Here is a 26777-nt window from a genome sequence, read left to right as displayed (position 1 = left end):
CTATATTCTCAATGGAACATTTAAAGTTTTGGTGTTTACTGGTGTCATCTTGCAGTCTAAACTTATCTCGTGTGACTGCTATCTACTTGTCACACTTACTACACCATGTACTAAATAAGATAGCTTTGAGGTCGGTTGGAACAAGCAGAATTATTCCGTACATTAGGTGCACTGGGTTATAAGGCACACTGTCGATTTGAGAAAATTAAAGTATTTTAAGTGCACCTTATAGTCCAGGAAACACGGTATTTAATTACTTACAACAGAAATTGGATTCTCGCCATTCATCTACTAAAGCTCCCACTTCTTGACACACTGCGACATAGCTGGACAGGATCTGGCACAGGGTCATCAGATTCCCATTGCAAAGACCATAAACACAGTTATCATAAAAATCTTGGGGATCCACCATTTTGTGGCAGCTTTGGAATGCCCCCTCAGGATCCAAGAACATTCCACAGAAATCCTTGCCCTGAAAAAGAGCTTGCTCTTGTTGACTGCAACCTGAGGTGTTTCTAGGGAGATCCAAACATTCACGTTCATTGCTTGTTCTCCATTGACTGACAGCTTGAACTATATCAAATGTATCATCTGGCATCAGGTCATCCTCAGGATTGTCGTTGAAGTTCCCACACAGTCCACATATATTATCAGAGAAGCCCCTGGGCATTGTGATAGTTAGGATGTCTGAGCTATAGGTCACAACAACACCAAAGTCTGTCTCTATGCACCTTGATTGCCCTTTCAGATAAAGCAATACTTGGCCTTGGCCCAAAATAGACGGTAGGTTTACTAGCAGACCATCCACCTGGAACAGGTACAACAATTATTTGTAAATACAGTATTGCAAAAACATTTAATGTACAATGTAACTTACCTTGATCTTGTTACTCCACTCATATGACACCTCAATGGAGAAGCCAGCAACTGACATTTGTACACGTCGAAAGGAAACATTGGCGGTCGGTCTGATATGGTTCTGAACCTCAATGCTGAAGTCTTGCAGGTCTCCCCAGGTGGGACAGTGAGATGCAAGTAAGTAACTGCAGTTCCCATGAACGTCAAACTTACGGCCATCAAAGGTGGTATAGTGACCATCTCCTTTAGCTACACACAGACCAGGTCCATCTGCGTGGCAGCCAGGCATTCCACGTATCACACTGCAGACTTCGCCGGCCTGGCATTGAGACTCAGTGCACATAACAGTCTTGGAATGAGGCTGACAGACACATTTCTCCTGACACTCCCGGTCTGTCCAGAAGGTCTTTGTGGGGGGGTAGTAAGAGTCATTGTGGACACATCCACATTTGCTAGGCGAGACACACTTGCCATCACTTAGCAAATAACCCTTGTTGCACTGGCATGATTCCACACATGGTAGGGAGCAGGTATGTTGGGCCTCTGAGTTAACACATGTTGGTTGGCAGGCAGAACCACAAACTTCAAAATGGCTATTTAGTGGACAGGCCAGATCTGTCAAAAAACAAAAACAAGTAGTTAAGTGAATTATATTTATATAGCGCTTTTCTCTAGTGACTCAAAGCGGTTTACATAGTGAAACCCAATATCTAAGTTACATTTAAAACAGTGTGGGTGGCACTGGGAGTAGGTGGGTAAAGTGTCTTGCCCAAGGAAACAGCAGTGACTAGGATGGCGGAAGCGGGGATCGAACCTGCAACCCTCAAGTTGCTGGCACGGCCGCTCTACCAACCGAGCCATACCGCTTAGTAGAATATACTAAGTTATTTTTAACAAATGACAATACATTTTCAAACTTACAGCATTTCGTGCTTGCTCTCCAGTCTTGGATCCTGCCCCCAAGCCTTTGGCAGATTTTGGCATAGGCCTTGAAGATCGTACACGCCGAACCAGCTAATCCGCTGAGACACTGGTTATTTACACAACTAAAAACATAGGGCTCAGGATCAATTAAAGAATGGCAATCACTAAAAGGTCCATCAGCCCTCTTCAGTAAAGTGCACTTATTCTCAAGGGAGCCACCTTTAATGCCAGGGTAAAATAGACTTGTGCTTTGGCTACACACTGGACACGGGCCACGTCCACAGTCTTCCAGACATGAGCCTGCATTGCTGTCTAACACCCAGGGCAAGGTAAAATCCATTGTTTTGGACGGTGCTAGACCATTAGAAGAAATAGTGTCATGCGAACGGTTGTCATTGGCGCTTCCACAAAGCCCACATAGAGCTCCATACAGCTCTGGGCCTACTTCCACCTGGACATTATGAACCCAGTCATACTGCAGAGTCAAGCCAAATGATGTGTCAAGGACAACACCGGCACCACTTTGATAGATTTTCAGGTAACCATTACTTAAAGTAAGAGGCAGGTACCGTCCATGTCCATTTACCTATGAAATCAAAAAGGAAAACCATTATATACAACAAAGATGCACGAACTGTACTTTATATCTTAAATATGCCTTGTGCTCTTACCCTAATTTGATTTTGCTCTCCTTTTAACATGGATATATTAAATCCTTGGATTTGCATTTCCACACTGTGGATGCTGGAGACAGTGGCACCATTTAAATATGCTCTTGCAATTAATATCTGTAGTGTAAGTGAAGTATTTAATCCTGGACAGGTGGTTTGAACTAAGGTGTAGTTGCAGTTTCCGAGGAGAACAAAAAATGTTCCATCAAAGGTGCGATAATATGAATCACCCCACATCGAGCATATTTTCGTTTCGGAATAACAAGATGCATGTCCATTTTTGATGAAGCACTTTTGTTTGTGACCACAGTGCAAGTCTTCACAGGATGATGCATCTGTAAATTAGAAAACACGAATGGTAATCTTCGTAAATGCAGCCATACATTTAAACCAATAAAATGAAAATACTCACTTTTTTCACACACTGATGGATACGACTCTTTGTTTAGAGTGTTCAGAAAGTGTCCCACGTCCACATAAGTAGAGCTGGACTCATTGTTAGGTAACAGTGCAAAGGTGTGCACAGGAGGAAGCTTAACAGCAGATTTGATATGATTTGTATGAGAAAAGTTATCCATACGTGAATTAATGTCCTCTGCATCAAACATGGCCCCAGTGTGGCAGATATCATCTACAGAGAGCAGTGCTGTGAGGGTAGAAGCATGCTGCTTATTGTCATGCCTGAAGTAAATAAGCTGAAGTGGGACATTGCTCTCTACATAAACATGATCTGATGTAACAACCGGGATAGTCTTCATAACACCGCCACTTAAAGAAAAGTTATTCTTCCCACTTGTAGTGATGACATCCAGATCAGCATTAATTTTAGTCATAGCCAAGAGGAGGCTGGAGTTAAGTCCAGCGTTTACCACACCGGGAAGAAAATATTCAAAACTCCAACGAGAGACTGGTTTAAGTTCAGCAAATCCATACAAGCAATTCCCTACTGTATGTTCAAAGCAGGTAAAACCAACTATGCACCCAACAGGTTCTTGTGAGTAAAGCTTTGAGCCTGAAAGGCTGACATTACTTTGGAGGTAGATGCTCTCAAACACCCCTAAATGCAACTGAAGGACACTTCCCTTAGCATATGAATCTCCATTAAAGATGACTTCTCCTGAGAGGAAGATGTCGACTGAGGTCTCTCTACCAGAGTTGGTGACCACCACCTCACTGACACCTGTCTGATTGGGAAAGTTTGGTGTAACTGGATAGTAGAGGGTGCCCCAGGATGACACATCATGGAGAAGGCTATGCTCACATCCAGTGTGGGTGCAGAATGTGGCTAAAACTCTGACAGGTTGTAAAGATGTCACGCTGAGGAGCGAGGAGGAACGGGCACTAGCCCCGCCCACAGATAATGGCAAGTGAATGATCTCCGATTGGCTGGCAGAGAGAACTATATGCTGCTTGAAGTTACTTTGTAGAACTTTCACAGTGACTGAAGTCCAAATACCAGTAGCTGTGATAGTTACTTGGTGGCTTGCATTTGCTGTGGGGTCATTATGAGGCGGAAACCTCATGAAAAAATTCCAACCTGGACTGGCCACAGAGAAACCTGAAAGGGAAAAGAAAATTCAGTGTCCTGAATATATATACGTACAATAAAAACAAGGGACGCAATTATGCCAACACATTAATAATTTTGATAATGAAAAATCAGCTGATAAAATGAGCTTATCATCAGTGTTTGTTGTTAGTTACTCTGTTGTGGCTTCTGCCTGGTTCCTTAGCCCTTAATGTCCCCTACGGTATGGTCGCATATTTGTGATGTCATGATACTGCGCGCACAGTAAAAAGCACCATGGCACAGCAATCACAAATGTGGGCTTTCTTTACAGTGTCAGAAGACGACATTTCACTCTGTTAACAACCGTGTTCTTCAGAAATACCACCGGGAGGGAGAAGGACGAGTGTCAACAATACGAATCGGATGAGTCACTTTAAAATTCAACATCATGAAGATTTATGGAAGGGGTACGTAGCAGTCTGTGCGGTTAAACCGAGACCTAGCGTTAATAGCGGCGACTGCAGTAAACGCAAAACCACAGGACTAATGAGAAAGTATTTAAAAGGCAATAGTTTGAAAGAAAATACCTTTGAGGGAAAGAACTTGACAAAATTAGTCGTTTATGTTCAACTTCATGGTTCCTCTGAAGGCCCAGGTTCTTTTATGATTTTAGAGCAAAAAAAAATGCACTTTCAGTTCTACAATTAACAGTTGCCTTTCTAATGGGCACCATTTTATTACTGTAAAGGAAAAATATAATTCCATTTTTGTCAAACAAAAGATGTTACTCCACTTGTTAAGGTGCTGCTGCTAACTGCAATGCAGAATTTTATTGACTGATGTCAACTGGACTCATTTATATGTATGTTTATTTCATTTTATAAAATCATTCAAAATGTTTGAGCTGCTTGATTATCCACAAAATTGAAAAGTTAAAATATAAAACAAATCCAACTATTTCTGCTTTATGCAAACATTGTAATAGTTTGCATGGGTCAGAGTTATATTAGGATGTGTGTACTTAAATTAGTCCATTAGGTAGACAAATAGTTGAAGTTATCTTAAACTTACAATATATTTGTACATTATTCAGTAGTGTCTACATTTTGGGCTAAAGTATGAACTTTTAAATTAATGTATTCTCCAAATCAAGTGTACATATATACATAAAAGTTTGAAAGGTCTGGAAATTATCGGTTATCGGTTAAAATTTCCAGTATCTTGCGTCACTAATAAAAACTGAAAGGGTGTGCACAAAAGATTAACAGATGAGACATTTGTGACAGTAGCTTGATTTACAACTGTAAACTACACACTTGCAGAAGGCTGATAACATCTTGTGTGCAGAGCTATACAGGTTTCCCAGCATGCTAGCTGAGATAAGGCGGGGTGTCAAGTTTCAACAAGCTCAGCAGCCAATGAAGTACCTGTACACGTTCCTTGTTCCTGACTGGGTACACCTGTATTAACGTGCAGAACAACTCCAGTAGTTTCCATGATAACAAGGATCTTGGTGTGGGGAGCAACATAGGAGCAGTGCGTAGGCGACAATCCTGACATACTGCAAACTCAAATGTAAGTACTCTGATGGGACATGGAGCTTGCTAGCCTGGGATAGTGGCAAAGAAACTGCTTACAATATACCGTATGGTTGAGCCGATAGCTGCAAAAACAAGACATGCACATTTTACATATGGTAAGTGAGAGCATGGGTGTCTGGTTTCATTGCTGGCAGCAGAAGCATATGTTAAAATAAGGGTGAAATAAAATTACCTCACCATCTGGGATTATAATCCCAGATGGTGAGGTATGCTTCACTTTTTCATGATTAGTAACATTTATAGGACATGAGGGCAGTTACTATAACACTAAAAATATATATACACATTGGCTTTGGTAGCTTCTAAGGTTTGGATACACAGGCACACCCCAAGCAAAAGTGTACAATTGCAAGTTGTGAGGGTGCTTAAGAATGGTCCAGATTTGAATGTTTTAGGTAAGGGGATGAAAAAAAAGGCAAATGTTCCATGACATATTCAGCGTTGTAGGTCACCAGACGGCGTAGCGTGGTTGGGAGAGTAACCTGAGGATTCCTGGTTCAATCCCCAGCTTCTACCATCCTAGTCACGTCCGTTGTGTCCTTGAGCAAGACACTTCACCCTTGGTCATGATGGGCAGTGGTTGGCACCTTGCATGGCAGCTCCCGCCATCAGTGTGTGAATGGGTGAATGTGGAAATAGTGTCAAAGCGCTTTGAGCACCTTAAAAGGTAAAAAAGCGCTATACAAGTGTAACCCATTTATCATTTAAATGAGGAATATTGGGACATTTCCATAAAAGTCAATGAGCTATACATGTATTAAATAACCCAAGCTACTTAACATACACTTTGTGCTAAATCAGACCGACAGGTTAATTAAGTTTGGGTTAATTATAGCCCCAAGACTAAAATTAAAAGCTTACAAATACTTACTGATGCCCACCAGGCACACCTGAAGCAGGAGGACAAACTGCATCATCTTGCACTGGAGCAAGGACACTACAGTATATCGATTTGTCTTCAAGGGGGATTTATACTAGCGCCATTGTTGGGGGGGACAACAACAAACAAACAAAAAACCGTGAACAACACGCGGCCAGCACGGCACTAGAAATGGCAATTAATGCACCCGGCACAAACAAGCCATATATATTGCTCCAATTATCGCGAGAAGTCACGACACCAGCTGGAGGTAGTTCGGATTAATCATAAATCCCGTTAAATAACCGGATATGTATCATCATGATACTAAAGATGTGTTTTTTTTAATATATAAAAAAAGTACCCTGTAATTCCTCTCACAACAAATTTGTTTCAAAATGAAATGAAATGAAAGGAAAATCACTAATGTTTGAAGTTAAAGTCAACTCCACCGGAAATTGTGGCGAAGTACTCGCAGTAAAAACAGGAAACAGTTGAAGCTGAGTGGTGCAGATTCAGAATGGTCCACATTGCAGGAAGAGTTACGTAGAGATGTTACGCCAGCGCCCATTATGGTGGCTGTGTACATTCCCCTGGTAGGTGAACGAAAACTTTGACCCATGCTTGACTCAGTCATGAAGCAGCGGATTTTTGTCAGGAAACGGGCTCCAGCTGTGGGCAGTGCGTCGCTTTAATGGCAGCGCTACGATGCACTTCATCCAGTTCACCTCGCAAGCTCTGTTGGTATGTACAACACAACTCTTACTAATGCTTTACCATAGTATTTTGCAGTGCATTTTTCATGCTTTCATGCGGTAAACGTATTTTTTTTTTTAAAAAAACCCATTATTTGTTGCAATTTGACATTTTCAAGTTGTTCAGTGTAATACATTTATTACACTGCAGTACTGTAATGATTTAGTGCAGAAAAATGTTTTTTTTGTGCCTCACTTGAGCTGCAGTAGCTAAAGCAGCTTCACTGTTGGTGTCAGAGGTCATACAGGGCCACTTCATCTCTGTAGAATTGATTTTCTTTTCTCTACCTCAGACACTATGGAGGATATTTTTGTTGTTGTTTTATTTGTCTACTTGCAGGATTGTAGAATATACTGTGAGCTGATTTTGATAGAATTGAAAGTGAGCAGATGTGAACAAAGTTACATTCAGTGTAGATCTATTATCAAAATCCATAGCCATGGATTATTTAAAAGTGTTTCCATTATAGAACATGGTAAATGGTAAATAGGTTATACTTGTATAGCGCGTTTCTACCTTCAAGGTAGTCAAAGCGCTTTGACACTATTTCCACATTCACCCATTCACACACTAATGGCGGGAGCTGCCATGCAAGGCCCTAACCACGACCCATCAGGAGCAAGGGTGAAGGGTCTTGCTCAAGGACACAACAAAAGTGACAAGGTTGGTAGAATGATAAATAGATGGGTTATACTTGTACAGCGCTTTTCTACCTTCAAGGTACTCAAAGCGCTTTGACAGTATTTCCACATTCACTCATTCACACACACATTCACACACTGATGGCGGGAGCTTCCATGCAAGGCGCTAACCAGCAGCCATCAGGAGCAAGGGGTGAAGTGTCTTGCCCAAGGACACAACGGCAGTGACTAGGATGGTAGAAGGTGGGGATTGAACCCCAGTAACCAGCAACCCTCCGATTGCTGGCACGGCCACTCTACCAACTTCGCCACGCCGTAAGGTGGGGTTTAAACCAGAAACCCTCATGTTGCTGGCACGGCCACTCTACCAACCGCGCCACGCGGTTGGCTTAATAAAATCTTTATTTATTAAAGATTTTATTATTTTATCATTTATTAAGCCTGATAAAATTGCTTTATAAAATCTAGAGCACACAAACTTTGATCTGTTCCAGAAGACTACAGTGGATCCTTCATATGATTTGTTCTGATTTCAAGATGGGACCAATAGAAATATAAATAATCTGTTCCAGAGACAAAATGAAAAACGTAGAGATCATTTTTCAAGTAACATAATGTTGTGATCGGCTAGTTAAAGGTGCTGTTTTCAACTTCCTCACAGTATAATTTTTCAAAGCAACAATCTTAACAAGAACGTTACCGACCAGGTTATGTTACCATTAGTGGTTTAAGAATACACATTTGTTTGACTATTGTCTATATTTTTTAACAGTTACAAAGTTTATATAATAAAACATTTTAATGGCCCAAATAAAATGATTGGTGTTTACATCAGTCACTCACTCAGTCTCATCAATGTACGCGGAGATAGTGCGTGCACACTTACAAATGCAGTCCAAGAGGAGCAATGAACAATTAGCAGTCATGTTGTTGTTATGATAGAATATACATTCAACGCTAGTTTTCCAAATGGCTATTATTAGCTAAAAACATCCATCAATCCATCCATTTTCCACCGCTTGTCCCTTTCAGGGTCGCGGGGGGTGCTGGAGCCTATCTCAGCTGCATTCGGGCGGAAGCTAATAAACGTGCACGTGGTACGTACATAATTACGTCATTACATATTAGAAGCCAAAAGAGGTAATGTAACGGTGATCAATCCGGATGTCAACACTATCGATACCTAGTATTGTATCAGTATACAAATTATACTAAAGTGATCCATCCATTTTTTACCACTTGTCCTGATTCGATTGATCTTTTTCTTTTTCTTTTTATTATTACAAAATATTTTTTGTCGTTTTTTGTTTAAAACTCGGGGAGTAGGTCTCTGTATACAGGAAGGCTTTGAGAGCAAATCCCAAATGATTTAAATGGGATCGTAGTTTTTGCTTTTGTTTAGATATTGTGCACTAAACGCTTTATTTTGTTAAAAATATGTATGTGGCATTTATTACAAATTGAATACACCATCTGATATACAACAATTCTGGCACATTCTAAATTCAATAAGATACACTATAAAAATGTGTTATTGTGTTTAATTGAGTTACTTGCTACAGTATAAAATATTTTCAGTTCTGTTATCTATTGTTAAAGTATTGGATCACGGCTCGCAATCGGATCGGGGTCTGAGGCCAAAATATCGCACCGGGATCGCAGGCCAAAAATATTTATGAGAACATCCCTAATTGTATCTTTGACATTTCGGTCGGCTTGAGTTTTGTCTACCTTAAACATGATGCTCCTTGTTGTCAGGTACATGACGAGGCAGCCGTTAAGATTTTAGATAGAACTTGATTTTCAAAAATCTTGCTCGAGCCCTTGTGTTATTGTTGTCAACAAAACACAGCACTGGAGCTCCGTCTCCATCTGATAATGTAAAAGTAAATTGAAGCTGAGACCTTCATGTCCCAGTTGGTGATGTTTTTGTCTGAAATGCAGCCTTTATGGTACACCTATTGTATGATTTGTTTTCATGCATCCTGGTGTGTGTTGAAAGTACATCTGCACACACACACTGTACGGAGGATGTGAAGGAGGCAATACAGGATGTACGTGTATAAGGCTGTCATTGTCCAAAACACCAGATCCTCTTAGTGGCTCAACTACTCCTATGAGTAGGGCTCAGTTCCTTGATGAAGGAAGGTTCACTGACATGCATGGCATCAACTGAAGACATGTGAGTGTTTTCCCACTTATCAGACACAATCTAATGTTTCAATGTAACATCTGTATTAAAAATTCTGCCTAAGTATAATGATGCTCTGTCAAAGTAGTAGTAATGTAACAATATGTTTATTATTGCAGTTGATGAAGAACTGTATGGAATCTTACTGAAATCTGTTTTTAACATTTTGGTTCTATCTCATTAGATATTGCTTATAGTCCTTAATGTTATGGTTATGCATCAAACTGGTTGCAATCCCAGATGCCAAGGGTGAATTATAAGCTTTTTTTCATGCATGCATATTTTATTTACTATTAAGTGTTTTAAAGCAATGCCAATTAATCTTTTGCATTCGTTTGTGCATTTTATATTTTCTCAGCACTTGCACTAGTTTTCCAAACTCTGTTGTCGAGTCATTCCGATATGTACCCTCATTAGGAGTTCTTATCACTGGTGTTGACAAACAATAGAGTGCAGCACTGTTACAAGCGTGAGTAGATAACAAAGAAAAACCTTTGTCTCATTTTATTTTTCGTCACTTTTATGTTTTTCCACACTGGATCGTGTATTGAGATAAAACTTTTACCTAAATTTGTCAGATTATTTAGCACAGGGTTTTACAAACTTTTTTTGTTTTAACTGAAGATCCAAATTAAAATTATTTTTGGAGACTAAACTTGCTAAAATGCATATTTTTTTTCCATTACATTGATATATACATTTAGATGAATAAAAAAACCCACAAGAACCATAAAAGGTAAGTGCTCGAGAAAGCCATAAATGACAAGATACATGTTGTCAAACAGCGCTCAAACAAGTCCATATACAATGACTTTGAAAATATTTAATTTGAAGTGTTGTTTCATGAAATATTTTGTCATTAGACAGTTTATTGCTCTATTAATACAACATTTTAATCAGACAGCACATTTGAGGATATGCAACTGTGCATCATATCTGCAATGTCGTCTGCAACGACCAAACGTTTATGGACAAAAAGGCAGGGCTTGACAAAGCTGCTTCTACAAAAAGGGACAATTTAACTTATTGCCTTTACATAAATGGTTTGCCAGTTTGTTAATCTATAAAATAGCTCCTAGTGTTTGATAAATCTTTTAATCAGATAAATCTCACTTTTGAATTATGATTAATCACACTAAATTACTTGCTTGCATAATTTACATCAACTTCAAAACTTGGTAAACATATTATCCTGTCCCAGCTGGGTGTATTTTGAAGTGACATTTGTCACAGACCACACAACTCGTAGTCTCGTCACTCATCTTTGCACTGGTGTATACTGTAAACATTGATCTGATCACTGAACGTATTGTAATGATGGGTAAAATTACGTCTTAGAGAGTGTGTGGTACACTCAGCAGCTGTATTGACACTGCACTGACACTGTGTTAGTGTTTCATAATGGCCATCCGCCATCTACTGGGTTAAAAAGTCACTGCAATTGATCTGCAACTACAATTAATAATTAGTAAATACAATTGTTTGTGTTTATTTATTTTTTTAACTAATAGCTGCACTGAAGAGAATATTAAATGCGTAACTCTGGTCAACGAGCTAAATAGTAAAGCGGAAAAGAAGACAACATATATTTTCTTAAAATGTCTATATTTTACTGTATGCGTTAAGTTAAAGTACCAATAATTGTCACACAAACACTAGGTCTGGCGAAATTATTCTCTGCATTTGACCCATCACCCTTGATCACCCCCTGGGAGGTGAAGGGAGTAGTGAGCAGCAGCGGTGGCCGCGCCCGGGAATCATTTTTGGTGATTTAACCCCCAATTCCAACCCTTGATGCTGAGTGTCAAGCAGGGAGGTAACGGGTCCCATTTTTATAGTCTGGATGTAACGTTATTGTAAATACCGTTGTATTGCCGTTTCAAAGTCTTCACACCAATGCCGTGACGTGTGACTGTATCAAACGAAAGCTTGGTGAGTGTAGTTTTTTTATGGCGTTTTAGCACTGGCCAGGTCTGAAATAAACTACCTCTCCCAGAATTCTGTGCGCAGCCTGGGACCGCCATGCTATGCCATAAGCAGGAAGTGAAGTGTCGTAGTAGATAAGGGGAATTGTTTTTTTTTGGACATTTCCTGAAAATGTCATCAAAATCTGTCTATAATTGTTTGAGTTATGTTGCTAACAAACCAGACATGGCAAAAATATAAACTCTTTGGTGGAGGTAAGAAAGTTTTGTTTTCGTTTTGAGCATTTCCAAGACGACACCGCCAGTCAGGGAATTCACAAAAAAACAAAACTGTACATCGGGGGAATTAAAAGTAAAAAAACTACTTGACTGTAGTCACTTAGAAAATATATTTTAAGCCAGAGAAGCTAAACATCTATTTGTGAGGTATTTACATTATTTAAATGGTTAGTTAACTTTTCCGAGAAACAGCATTTCCCAAACTGAAATAAAAACATGTCTGCTGTAGAGCAGTGTTTTTCAACCTTTTTTGAGGCAAGGCACGTTTTTTTCATGAAAAATTCCGGCGGCACACCACCAGCAGAAAACGTGAAAAAATGAAACTCCACCAGGTCGTCGTGCCTCATTTTGAGTTTGTTGGTGTTTTCCTGTGTAGTGCTTTAGTTTTTGTCTTGCGCTGTTATTTTGGTGGCCCTTCCTGTTTTGTTGGTGTTTTCCTGTAGCAGTTTCATGTCTTCCTTTGAGCGATATTCCCCACACCTGCTTTGTGTTAGCAAGCAAGGCTATTTAAGTTGATGCTATCCTTCTTTGTGTGGACATTGTTGATTGTCATGTCATGTATGGATGTACTTTGTGGACGCCGTAAGTTTTTGCTGTCGTCCAGCATTCTGTTTCTGTTTACTTGGTAGCCAGTTCAGTTTTACTTGTGTTTTTGCATAGCCATTCGTATGCTTCATTTCCTTTTCCTTATGTTAATTTTTGGTTTAAGCGAAATATACGTTTTTACCTGCATATTGTGATCACAACAAACCATCCTCGTCTCACCCGACACATTTCGACTTTTACAAAGCAATTACCAGCTGCCACCTACTGACATGGAGTATTACGTGGTTTAGCCTGCCGAGTTCTAAACAGCACAAACACTAAGCAACGGCACATTATTTGCAGATTATAATTATTGATTTGAAAAAAATATTTTTGGGACCAATTAGGTGAAGTTGCATAATTTCCCACGGAGAGGACACTGCTTCTCAACTGAACATTATTGTTTTACACTTGCTATACTGAGTGTTTACATTGCCACTTTATACACATCAACTGTAAGTTATTTTTAAATATTTCTTGAAACAGTAGATGTTCTTGCACAATTATTAGCACTTAATAAAACATGTTGTAGTTTTGAAAATGATTAGAACATTTGAGCATTGTATTTGTGATTTTCAATTACAGTAAGTGTGTTTATCCTAAACATTCCTGCCGCTTCATTTTACGCACTATGGCATCTTTTTTTTTTTGACATACTGTATACCACAATAATTTCGCACCATGGCCTTAATACTGTGATAATTTTCATGAGATTTGGATACCGTTACATCCCAAGTGTCTATAATTGCAAATTATATTGAATACAAATTGCTGGTCGGTCTGGGGAATTTGGCTGGCGTTCATGATTGTCACTCACTGCTGTCCAAATTGTACCTCATTGTAATCTCATTTTGCAGTCGTTTTGTTGTTACGATAAGCGAGACTAGGAATATTAGAATAAATAGTTTTGGGTGCCACATGAAGCTAAGGACTGGGGTGCCAGACTTTTTCCTTCACCATAGTCTTATTTTGCATATTCCGGATAACCAGCGCCCTCTACAGTACACAATTTGATTTTGGTCCATTTATGTTGTCAAAGTTTCAGAAGTGTTTTGCTGTTCTAAAGGACTTAATCAAAAAAGCTAGTTAAAGATAATCTTTATAACAGCACTCAATTGTTTTTAATGAATCTGCTGTAAAAATGGGAATTTTCTTTAAACTAAACTCATAGGCCACTAGATGAATAGCCCAAATGATGAGAAAGTGAGGACATAAAATGGAATCTTTTAGTATTCCCAATAGTATAACTAACTAAGTTGAACAGATGACTCTTGACTGCATCTGAAGTGAACAAGCTACAAAACACCATAGTTACATTAATCACATTAACAAAAAATGTGTAACTGCCAAAAAGAAGAGGACTTGAAGGAAAGCCTAGAGGAACGCCTCAGTTTTGTAAATCACAAGTTTGGACCCCAGTGTTCTGTTTGCTAGCAATGTTAAAATGTCAATGCAAGGATCTGTCAAGGTGTTTACAGTGGTCCAAGTTCCTCTATATAACAGAAGCGCTCAAGTGTTTTTAGAAATTTTGAACTGAATTCGGGAACGGGATTTGGCCCCCAGACCATCAGTTGAATAGGGTAGGCTATACATTCAATGATGGCTAACGTTGGTAAATAAACTTTGCTAAATGGCTATCATTAGCTGACCACACACAAAGCTAATGCTGTGCTTATGTGTTTCGTACGGGCGTGGTTTACGTCATGCACGTGCCAAAAGTCGGAAAAAGTCTGCATTTTAGGCTGTCAACTCTCTGGAAAGTTAGCTTCCTCTAGGCTACTTAAACTTTAATGCATTGAATTTGACAGCCTGACTTTAAACCCAAGTTTGGTAGCTCCTTATGTAAATGAATACAAACCAAATGTATGTATGGGAAAAGTGCAGCTTTCTTTTTTTTTCAGCACTGCTCCCTAGTTTTATGATGTGTAGATTTATCCACGATGATCTTTGAGTCTGTGTCCGGAAGGCAGCTGGTGTTCCTTTATTATAACCAAGACATTCGCAGTAAATTGGTTTGTAAATTAGGTCCTGTATCAGAGAGGAAATTCATTCGCCATTCAAATGTACAAGAATGTATTAACCAGTTTGAAAACGCTGCAGGCATCACAAGCCATTTTGATACAGAGGCAGTGGTCTGCCTTGATAAAAACTCTTTAAATTGAACCAGTTTATTATTTCAGGCAAAGCGACTCAGAAAAGTAATTTGGAGGTAGTTTTTATTTGCAGTGTCTTAGGTTGTTTGTATTTGGAGAGCTCCCGCAGCCATTCTGAGGCCGCAACAGCCCCCTCTACACACCCTCCCCGATCGACATCTGTTGTGTGATTAACGTCTTTATTTTCCAGTATGGCCAAACTAATAGTTTGCGATACTGTTCTAATTTAGCACATAATCTTGATGTGGTCTGCACTCATTACTGTGTGGCCCTGCAGGGGAGACAAATTGAATTTTTGCAGACGCCAGCATCCATGGCAGCAGAATACATTTTCAACAGAATGTGTTTTAAGGATTGTTCTGTTCGTCTCTTATGTTTTCACTTCAATTCACCAAGTAGTCATTAGAATGTAATTCCTATAAAATGAGCAAGGGACTGTAGCTGCCGTCTGCAGATGTGCGATAGATGTAATGTGGGTTACATTAGTTCTTTCCGCACGGTCATTAAGAGCCGGGGAAACCAAACACAATGGGTATAGCTAACAATGAACACTGGGCACAAAGGTCATCGGCGAAGTTCCTTCTGTATTACTTACACAAGTGACTATTAGTTCCTGATCCCATGCAAACCTCAATGACCCGATACCACCAGCGAGGCTTCATCTGGGATTTCCACTGGAAGAGAGGTCATTCCCATGCTTTCCTTTTTTTTAAATATCAGCCGCTCGTATTGTGTTGGGTACAGCTGCAGGCATTGTTTGGTGACATGCAAAACAGCTGCGTTTTACATCTTTGTGGTGCAAAGGTACAGTTAGTTAAGGACCCTTTTCCACCAGGAAGTGCTCCCTTAAGAATTGCTGCCAGTGTGTGTCAGTTTGACTGGTAAATGTTTGTTCACCTGAAAGCTACTTTGTCTTCCCTCGTACAAATTACATTAAAAAGGAATAGTATCACTTGTTTCTTTTTATGAGGGAAATTGTTTAAACGTCGCTCACAGAACACTTGATTGTGCAAAGGAGAGGACAATGTCAAATAGCTACTTGTTGACAGCTGACTGTGACGGAATTTGTCTGTTTTTTGCTGAGCAGTGTGGGAAATAAGGCTCTCCTTCTCTGACCCTCGCACGCACCTGAAGTTGCAACGTAGCCTTGCGTGCAGTCCCCGAGACTAGTATAAACAGTGTGAGTGGGATTTTTTAATTTTCCACTGACTGGTTACGTGATCCTGAGACTTACCGCCCCAAACAAGACCAATAATAGGGATCATTGAAGCTTTCCATCACACTACTGTTCCAAACCAGAAACAGCAGGGTTTCACACATATGAAAACAGATATTTTTAACTTGGCCTTTCTCTCCCCAGCAGTATTTGAAGATGATGCGATTGTTGCTCCTGTGTCTGCTGCTGCCTACCACTACTGGTGAGTTCTCATCTCTGTGCCGCTTGCTGATAAACATCTAATCAGGCTCTGTGTGCCGCCAACATGTTTTTCTCATCTGCCCACATACTCAACAGTACTGTATGTAAATCGGCCACATGTACAGTACACACCACATTCAGTCACAAATAATAGTAACTTTAAAAGCCCTGTATGCACAGGTAATGTACCACTGAGGCCCAGCTCAAGGTCTCCATATATAATGCAGATCATATCAGTGATTTACTCATCTTGAGCCAAATGGACAAAGTTGAACAATGTGAACTAATGCCTTCTATTATTTACAGTTTTTTCAGATGAGTTTGAAGGATCAGCCGGTGATGGTATGTATTGCATCTGCATCATTCTGTTGTCATGATAGTATCAGGAACTGCCAGGAAAACTGCAGATCATTAAATGATAAATAACTATGTTTCTATTGCTACAGTATATGTTTCTGTCGTTCATTATTGATGCAGAACTTGTTTGTTTTCAATATATACTTCCTTTTAGAGGATCCAGCTGACATATTAGCTTCCCATGTTTCTTCTCGTCCTTTGTCTCGCTATTGTCAGTTCCAATGTTTCTCTCTGGGGCTGTTATGTGTCCCTTGGGTCATGTGACAAGTAGTTAACAAGGTCACAACAGGCATGTTTAACATCGACATGTGCAGTTGTTGTCAAATAGAGACTTGTGCTTCAGTGACGACTGGTTAGAAAAATATACTTAAAAGTTTGCATCTGCAGACCACTGACACTTTATGTATGATGTGTTGCAAAAGATCACATATGAGGTTTTCTCATTTCCACTATCTCTCTCCTGTATTTTCAGTTTTCTCGTGTATTTTCTCTTGCACCCACACCTACACAGTCTAATGAGTTCCAAGGCAAGAGCAGAATCCACAATTCTGCCTTCATATACGTATATTGCTATATGTTATTGGAACATGCTGTAAATGTTCCAATAATATTTATTTAAACCTTAAAAATGACAGGCCATTAAATAGAAGCAAATCATTGAAATGGTTGATATTCAACTTTATCTTTGTCTTAAAATTGACCAAGTGTGTGTGTAAAACACAACAGCAACAGAACCAATGTCGTAACACCCCTGATGAGTTCATTTTAAACAGCAATACTGAAAGTGTAATATGTGGGAGTTTCACGCCAATAGCGGAGTTGCGCAACCAACATTTTAAAGTATGTGCAGAGGTAAATAATGTTGTTGGGCACTGACCACTTATGATACTTCCAATGCAGCTACTTCCATCGTGTGGAACAAATTTAAAAAACACACTAGTACAGTATATTGACTACAGCCACAGCTGTTAATACTAATGGCACTAATAGAGACCCTTTCTTTTGATAACCACACAGTCGGTGACTATAAGAAACTCACCAGTTAATTAATTATAGGACTTAATTATAGCATTAACAGTATTATTGTGGTAGCATTGGTGTGAAATAGAATACTGGACGCACCTGTCACCATGATGCAGCTTACACCACTGCAGACTACAATACTGTATTGTTTGTCTTTTGATTGTGAACATGTACCTATGCTACGCCCAATGTTTATCTACATTCTGAGCACTTTGCTAAAGGCCTGTCTTTAAAGTGTTTTTCCTGCATTCACAGGTCTGGATGATGAGGATTCATTTGAGGAAAATGGTGAGTTGATTACCTCAGTTCCCAGTAGTGTGAGAAGGTCTTTGTGTTTGCGTCACTCATGCAGACACTGTAATGGCAGGCGTCCAAGGGAGAGTACTGGAAGGTTGTGGCCCCCGCAGTTGTTGTCATTAATCTGTGTGTACAGGTCGTTCTCGACCAACAGGGTTGTGCGAACAGCTTTGGTCCCAGATGACTTTCCGTAGTCTCATCCCATCCCCCATTACACCCTGAATGAAATCAATTAGCTCCCTATAGGAGCCCTGAGGATTGTGCCAAAAGGCCAACGAACATTTCGACATCCCAGCCATTTCTCCCGCCGCTCAGCTAATCAACATTGGCATTTTCATTCCCTCTTTACGCCACTCTGTGTCACTCCTTATCTTGGCGCTGATAGACATTTGATGGAATTACAGATCTGTTCACACCCGGGCCTGATGCCACTTGATTCGTACAGAAGACTCTTTGGAAAAAAAATACAATTTCCTTGTATGCACTCACAAAGCTGCCACTATCTTGCTATGGCACACATTTTTCTCCATTTCCTTTTGAAATAACTTAAGCTTGAGAAACCTTCTCCCTGTTATTGCAAAAGTAATAACACTATTATGTTTATTTTGTAAATAAGATATTATGGTCATGAGTATGGTGCTAGATATTAGTTGGACCCTCCCTAAATAGTAACCTACCTATATAGACTAGTCCAAACAGGAACACAATCTTCAAAACAAAAATGAGCATACAGTGCAACCACTAATGTCAAACACAATTGCCAAGTTGTTCTAAATCGCTGTAGATTTTTTTTTTAATGTTGCATATGAGGAATTAACGGGAATTAACTTAATCTAAATTCAAACTGTTGCCATCATGAAGCCTTTGGTAACTGTACATACAATGTCTTGGTTAACATTTTAAAGTGCCACAATATACCCACAAAATAATGAAAATAAAACAAAGCAAAATTACTCATCTTTTAAAGACGCATGACAGAGGATGAACAGGATGAAGCAATACGGTCACCTGGTGGCGTTTTATAGGTATGCTGGAATTAATAAGTGTTACGACTTTCGGTCCAAAACTTTTTAGAAAAATAAAATACATAAAAATAAATAATACAAATGATATTTATAATATGAATATTAAACAAATGTAATATATATGTATGTGCTGGAATAAATATTTTTATCATTTGTTATACATAATAAAAATGTAATATATACTGAAAACACATGACAGAGGACACTGTCACCTGGTGGCGTTTTATAGATATTGCCTGAATTAACAAGTGTTACCACTTTCTGTCAACAAGTTTTAGAAAAATCAAAGGATTTACGTCTACTAAAACATGCAAACTTGATAGCGCACATAAAGCTGATCTACTAAGCTTGTTCGTTGAGGATTACATACTTTAAATGAACAATGTAACAAAAGCGATCCATTTAGCATGTTTGCCTTCATGTACAGTATATGCTGTTATCCAGAACAGCCACAATATTGAGAGATGCACATATGCTCATTTAGCGCTCACAATGTGATTTATCAAACCTGAAATTGTTTGCGGCCGCTGTTTTCATGGCTTTATTTAGTATGTTTGGAAGGTACGGACAAACTGGCACAGTTACGCACAAATGACTATGTGAAGGAGAGAATGAGTGTGTGTCAACATATCTGTCAGAAATGTAAATAGCCATTTTATAATGTTACATCTGCTGGATGACTTAAGGGGCTGATTTAAAATAAATTCAATAAATTTTTTGGGGTGTTTGTTTATTGGCGTTTTTATTTTTTCATTTTGTGTTGTCATCTTGTCCTGCAGAGATTATAGAGTTCCATGACAGAGGAGGTTCTGGCACATTTGTTGACAAAACCAAAGGGGAAGAAGACCCAACAGGTGATTAAATCAGCAGAAGAATATAACTCTCCGGGCAAATATGTATTTGAGCATCAGACGTCATATGAGCTGACACAGCTTCCTGGTGTTTTTGTCTTTTAGATCAGTTCACTCTGATCGTCATCGTTGTAGCTGTGAGCATGTTGGCTCTCTCTGTTGCAGCTATAGTTGGTAAGTGTTGTACTTGAGAGGAAGCGGGTGTTTCAAGTCCACTGGTGACAAGCTCTTCAATGTGTGGCTGAAATCCCTGCGTGCCATGTAATATTGTGAAGAACTGAATAAATGTATGCTATGTATGTGACATGTTCCCTTTCTGTCTTGCAGCTGTAATATTAGTCAGACGCCGCATGCACAAACAGCAAGGGTAAGGTCGCATTTCTTCACTGTCAAGCTTGCATTTTTATTTTCTATTTGTTATATATATATATTTTTTTATTGTAGCTGTTGAATGGCTCTGCTATGCAGACTATTTTAGTGTGTGTCAGACACAATGGCTGACCCACTTTTATGTGAAGTTAGCCTGCAGGTGACCGAACCAGTCTGGTGGCTAACAGTCACCCTGCTGCCTTTGCCCATTTGGCCCACATTACCCAACACAGCAGCCTCGAAACCAGAAAAAAACACCTAGGTGGCAAATTGAAACCAGCTTTCACCTTTCCAAGCCTGCTTGGACTTGCTAAGCAATTACTATCTCAGCCTGAGGTCTTCATGCGTCACCCTGGAGCACACCCTGCATCTTCCCCATCTTAAACGGTTAGCACCACTGGTCTCACGTGACCAAATCGGACAAGATCTAACTTGTTCTACAGCTAACCTCATGATGGACCTTAAACACGTTTTGTTTTTCCAAATACATCGACCGTGTTCTAATGATAATGTTTCCTATCAGCAGTCACCACACCACAGCCTGAAGTGTTTTATTTGTTGTTTCGATAAAGTGACAAACATTTTTATGCTGATAATCTTGAAACATTGGTCAGGTCACTTGCAGATGTCAGAATGAAATTGTATCAGTTGACTGAATAATGCGTCTGATTGTGTCTGCTCATTTAACTGGGAATGCCCCAAATCACACAACAAACTGAAGTCCTTTCAAAATAATTGCAGTTTGCCTATTTCACACTATCTGCACATTTTAGTGCACCATATTTTGATCTAAAAGTAGGCTGTTATTAACGGACTCTTCAAACAATGCGACTTGAAAAACCCAGATACAGTAATTTAAATAGTGGACATGCAGTATTTAAATAAACAGAAAGGGAGCAGCAGTACGCCTAAAAATAATTTGGGATTTTTTTGTGTGAAAGTAACTAATGCTACTTTAAAACTGTCCCATTTCTTAGCCTCTTCTGTTTTTTGCCTGTGTTTTTGCTGGATATACAGCTTGCTTTACCTGCCACTTCTACATCCTAAAAAAATATTACATTCGCAACAATGTAATCAATATTAAAAGTATTATTATTTTTTACCAGTTTTTTTGTATTAATAATTTTATTTAATCGCACATTTTGTAGAATTACACTAAAAATACAAAAAGTAAATTACCAATGCTGTGTCTCAAATCGAATATGTCTGTACTTACATTATGTTTATTATATACACTGGCTTCTTAGTTCCTGAGGCCTGACATTTTAAATTGTGTAGTTCTGTACCAAATCCATTACATGACCATCGTAGTATTGAGCTGCTTCCTCTTCTTTTTTTCTCTTTTTTAAAATTTTGAATTCAAACCACTCAAATTAGTCCCTCTCTTTCCCTTACGCCACATAGCCAAGATGGTGATGATTGAAGGTGATTTGGATCATAGACATATACAATAGAGACTCACGGATTGGCCAGTTCATACGCCATCTTGCGGCAGTCATTTGTCAAGACTACAGCAGCAATACGGTACATAACCTATGTAACTGAATAGTTCTTCATATTTTTGACATGAACTACATCATGTGATGGTTCTCAATTTCAACTTAAAAGAAAACTGTATTCTACAATGTTATCATTTCATTTAAAATATGTTTTCCCTATTTCCCCTCCACGATTGCTACCAGGGCTGCTGCCACTCCCAATACGCAGATCGCACATTGTGTGTCGAGCCTTGCAATCCGTGGGGGAAGAAGCGCATGTAAATTGAAAATTAATGAATTACAGAGAGCTTCTCATGAAATGTTACCGCCATCATATTCCTAGCCTCTTCCTGCTGCGTCAGTGTTGGTGCTGGTCTTGTAAACAGTTGTACGGGGTTCGAATCTCGGTTGGAGATGTCAGTAAGAATTGCAAATTCATGTTTCAATAATATCAACTTTATTTCGCACAAAAATTATTAATTTCATTTTCATTAATACATTTTAATACAAAATGAATCACATAGTACTTAGATCTGGTTAAAAAAAAAGTAAAACAATTGTTTCCTAGATATAAGTGTGGAAAAATTAGGGCCCCAATTTAGCGGGGGGCAGCTCTGCTTACTACTATACATATGCTGCATCATTAACTACAAATCTATGAATATTTTGATTCTTGACAGCCACATGAATGTGAAAGTTAGTGCAATTTCATCATAAAACACATTGCTCTCACATTGACTTGTACTTGTTGATGGGGGGGGGGGTTTGACTGCCCCAAAATGGCGCCCGTGTTGACGTAGCAAAGCAGTGGGCGGGCACAGGCGTCACTGGGGTCTATACAGTACGTCTGTGGGTAGGATCCATCGCTGTACACTCACTATTTGAGGTGTGTTGAGTGCAACATCTGGGCAATGTCGGCGCACTACGTTTTGGCGTACTTGTCTACGTGAACCCACTTGTGCACTCAAAATGCTAAGCAAGTGCATGAATTTAGACACAGCCAAATAGGTAAAGGGGGGGGTAGTGACAAGGGCAGGGCAACACACTTAAACCAATAATTGCTTTACTGTACATGTTTAGTAGGACAAGTACGAGGTAGTCATAATTGTAAGATAGGGCTTTTTACACCCAAACTTTGCTTATTCAATTGAATGAAGCTCTGGTGGCTGGTGTAATCCATGATTCGCAAGTTGTGTCGACGGGGTTACACATTTCTGAGTAGACGGGGGGATCTTAGAACATTTACTGAGCCGTGTCCCAAGTCAAGTTTGAAGGGTTACATTTCTCTGCAGGATTATTGCCTGCCTCCTGGTCTGCAGTGTGTGTGTGTGTGTGTGCGCGCTTGTGTGTTTGTGTTTGCTGCTGATTGCTCTGCTGAAAAGACGCTTAATCACACAGCAACCTTTGGCTTGTTGGATCAACAGTGGCTTGCCAGGTTTTTAAGTCTCACCCGGGGTGAGCTGTGTTTAGAGACGATGCAGCCTCTGTGCACCTGTCACAGCCCCGTCGTTTGAGACAGACATGTGTTTCCCAAATTCCGACACACAGATGTGTCCTTGTGTCACTAAATGGAGAAACGGCCTAAAAATAACTAGAAAATGACATGTTTGCGTTTGCTCTGTCTCAACTAATCTGTCTGTTTTGCCCCGTCCTTCTTTCTGCTTTAGGGTCTATTCTGTACCTACAGAGCAGGACCAGAAAGGGGCAGTCTAGTTCCTGGCAAAGCAGCAACTCTGGAACATGCATGCAAGAAAGAGCGTCTCACAAGGTTCTATGATCTCATCAGAGGATTAGACTCCTTCAACAGCTCTGTTTATTGCTCATACAAAAGAAACTATCAATCCATAAGCAATCCCATAATATATTCCATTCTTGCCTCCGTCTCTACTGTTTGTAACACAATTTAGGACATTTGGAACGTATTCAAACCTTCTAATTGGATTCTATTTACGGAATCTAAGCAAATAAGGCTCAATGCGTCTTTTGTTTGCACTGTTGGAAATACTCTCGTTTTATCAGCATAAACAACAATGTTTTGTTTGGTATACGTGAAGCAAACCTATTCGTGTAAAGTGGTCGTTGACTGAGACTAAACATGCTAATCCAAAGTAAGACACCGACAAGAGGTCCACACTTGAGTCTCCTGTTCGCTGTCTGATATTTTCTCTTCCCGAGCCATTTCGGCTGACAGCAGGCTGTGGATTAGATGATAAAAAGTGCCAACCACCCAAGTCTTCTTCTCCTTCTCAGCCACTCCAACAACTGTCAGGGTAAACACCCGCTTGCAATGTGGCAAATTAATCGACCACCATGAATGTGGATGTTTACTTTCCTCTTTTTTTTTCCTCTTTGTTTTGGAAAGTTCTCCTTTCAAAGTGGTGCATGTTGTAAATAGCTGTGTGACTTCTGAGGAGGCAGGCTAATGGCCCACGGTGGTGGTGGTTTGAAAATGTGGTAAAATGAAATCAAATCTAATGGATGATTGGGGAAAATACCAACAATAGCTGGGTTCTCGCTGTACAGAGCGTGATGTTTCCCTGCCGTCGTCTTAGGCCAAATCAATCTTTGCCGGAAGAGTAAAAGCTTTCATTTCATATGCGTGTTTGTTCCCATACAGAAGGTGACGGGGAAGGTGTTTTTTGTAACACTTTTAAGTTGTCAAACAGAGTGTAATGAGCGGTTCCTTTGAATTATATCAATAACACAGAGAATGGACTTCAATGGACACAAAAAAGAGCTCGCCTCTCATGCAGCAAATACTAACAAGATTAGAACATTGTTGTATTTCTGTAAATGCTTGAATTATAGTCTGCTGGTTATTGACAAACTGTAAGAGGGTGGGTGTTAGTTCCCACATTAACCCTTTAACTGTGTTGAGGATAGCTCATTTTATGCAAAATCTTAAAAAAAAAAGCTGACATAATTAATGGCAATTCAAAGGGTTAAAATAAAAAGAAACAATTACATGTTTGCTATTTTTATTTAGGACTGAAGGTGATTGAGAGGTCTGAGGGGAAAAAAGCAGAAAGAGAATATCAATCCAAACGTGTTTTATACACGCTTAACTCTCTGAGGCCTTTTTCATCCTGAATGCTACTCAATTGCCATTAAATTAAGTAATCCCCAGACGGTATGATTTGTAGTGCATGAGAAAGTCAAAAGGGAAAACATGGCTGTTTTTTACTACATGGTCATTTATTAACAAGTACCATAATTTCACAGCTATATTGCGCACCCACCTAAATTTTATGTTGTACAAGTATTGGCTGACAAGTCTATAAGCCGCATGTGTACACATTAAAACATTAAATATTTACACAAGTGCTTGTGTTAATTTTCAAATTTAACAAAGGACATTGCCTGTAAGACGGCATACAGTAGCCTACCGGAGCCTACTCATCGTTGTCCTCCTTTGTTGCGAAAGTCGTGTTCATCGGTGGTTTGGCCTTTCGAGCCCTGTTAGTGATGGTAGATTTCCGTTCCTTTTTCGAGTGACGGGTTTATCATCTTTGGCTGTGCTGTGTGTATTGTGTCTTTTCTTCTTCATTACGACGGTAAGTCCATAACTTGATAAATGGCGGACTGAATGATTGTGTGAGTACATTTGATTTAATGTGAGCAGCTTCATTGGTTCACTGTGAGTGGTCTGATGTGACAAGGCTATGTAGTCCAACAGAACCAATGTTGTTATACCAGTAACTGTTCAGCCAGCATTAATAGTGCTGATCACTGTTGAATTCTGATCACTTATACTACAGATGCTGTTACTGTCATCTTGTGGAGTTATCACAGGCTACATCCGAAGGTTACCTACAGCCACAGCTGTTAATGGCAATGTTTTTGACCAGGCGATAATGAAATACCGTCATTTGCTTTTCTAGGCAATAATTGGAGCATTTACAGTAGTCACTAAGGTATTAGGTGTAGATGAGGCTAAAAGTAGATCTATGTGAAATACAATGATCAAATACTGCAACAAAACACCGTATAAGCCAATACATTTTCACGATTACAGTAAGTCTCTGTTTTTTTTTTCAAGCAAAAGTGAGCATGCTTGAGTATTCCCCACACGTACTGTTCAAAGGTTTGAAGACGGGTTCTCATGCTTTTGAATGAGAAAATGTCTAAACTTTTGACCAGTGTTATTCCACATTTAACAAAAAGTCAATACAACCAATTGCAATATAAACCATTTCACATTTATACCTGCACACGTGCATAGTTACTTTGTATTCAATATTTGTGGCAGGTAAAAACCAGCTTGTGCATATATCTAACATATCTTAGCCAAGCTAGTTTTTTAAGTAAACTGTCTTAACACTTTCTCAACATATTGTAGCTTTAAATGTCTGTACAAATTCACAAAGCAATATATTTACATTATGACCTTTATTTTATACTGTGTATGCTTGTGTCTATGAAATTGTGATGCCTTCTACTGCTTACTTAGTGTTTGTCAGTTTAGCAAAAAGATTGTAAAATACTTGTTTAAATTTTTAAGTATTTGTACTTTGGTATCAGTTCATTTGTGCCAACATTTTTAGTAACTAGTAGACCAAACCAACAACAAAAACAAACATTTCATAGCAGATTTGGAAGCAAAGAGCTCAAATCAGTTGGAAAATGTACTGTATGGAATTGATTATGCCATTAAATGTTTTTAAAAATGTTTTCCCCCTTTTTCTTTTTTGCCTCATGTTTATTGCCATGGTAAAAGTAACATGTCCGTCACTCGGGTACTTTTTTCATTAGCGTAGAACCACTTCGATTTTCCTAAACACAATAAAATGACCAGGTTCTAATTTTCCATCCTAAAATGAAATAACATGACAAAAAGTGAATAAATGTCACTTTATTGCCAGTATTACACTTTTCTGTCTGGTTCTGAATAGACAAATTCAGTTCTATTTGTCATTTTTCAACACATCCTTTCCAGCATTTTTATGACAGTATCTCTTCTTTGCTCCTGTCAGTATGACCTGGAATGTAGACACATCAACATTATTT

The 26777-nt window shown here is 39.2% G+C and overlaps 2 protein-coding genes across 10 annotated transcripts in view; one reads left to right on the top strand and one right to left on the bottom strand.

Moving 5' to 3' along the window:
• The window catches only part of LOC133599821 (IgGFc-binding protein), a 30883-nt gene extending 24273 nt beyond the window's left edge, over positions 1-6610 (bottom strand). The window contains exons 1-6 of the mRNA XM_061952695.1: positions 6436-6610; positions 2866-4011; positions 2454-2788; positions 1780-2368; positions 878-1473; positions 262-808 (exon numbers count right to left, since the gene is read on the bottom strand). Coding sequence (XP_061808679.1) covers positions 262-808; positions 878-1473; positions 1780-2368; positions 2454-2788; positions 2866-4011; positions 6436-6481 — 3259 coding nt within the window. The 5' untranslated portion in view covers positions 6482-6610. The remainder of the gene's footprint in view (positions 1-261; positions 809-877; positions 1474-1779; positions 2369-2453; positions 2789-2865; positions 4012-6435) is intronic.
• LOC133599831 (uncharacterized) lies at positions 5408-26437 on the top strand. 9 transcript variants are annotated; one of them, XM_061952730.2, is made up of 9 exons: positions 5472-5538; positions 7082-7167; positions 16317-16371; positions 16677-16712; positions 18006-18038; positions 19852-19926; positions 20029-20097; positions 20251-20290; positions 23438-26437. In XM_061952730.2, the coding sequence occupies exons 2-9, from the start codon at positions 7132-7134 to the stop codon at positions 23481-23483; spliced, it is 390 nt and encodes a 129-aa protein (XP_061808714.1). In that variant the 5' UTR covers positions 5472-5538; positions 7082-7131; the 3' UTR covers positions 23484-26437. The 9 variants fall into 9 exon arrangements, with proteins under 9 accessions (XP_061808722.1, XP_061808730.1, XP_061808714.1 ...); XM_061952714.1 differs by having other exon boundaries at positions 5476-5538; positions 16314-16371; XM_061952759.1 differs by lacking the exon at positions 7082-7167 and adding an exon at positions 8853-8917 and having other exon boundaries at positions 5483-5538.
• Positions 26438-26777: the final 340 nt, after the last annotated feature.

Source organism: Nerophis lumbriciformis, linkage group LG04 (assembly GCF_033978685.3).
Source record: "Nerophis lumbriciformis linkage group LG04, RoL_Nlum_v2.1, whole genome shotgun sequence".
Lineage (NCBI taxonomy): Eukaryota > Metazoa > Chordata > Actinopteri > Syngnathiformes > Syngnathidae > Nerophis > Nerophis lumbriciformis.
The sequence above is the reverse complement of the archived record's forward strand: the minus strand, read 5'-3'. Positions and strand labels throughout refer to the sequence as shown.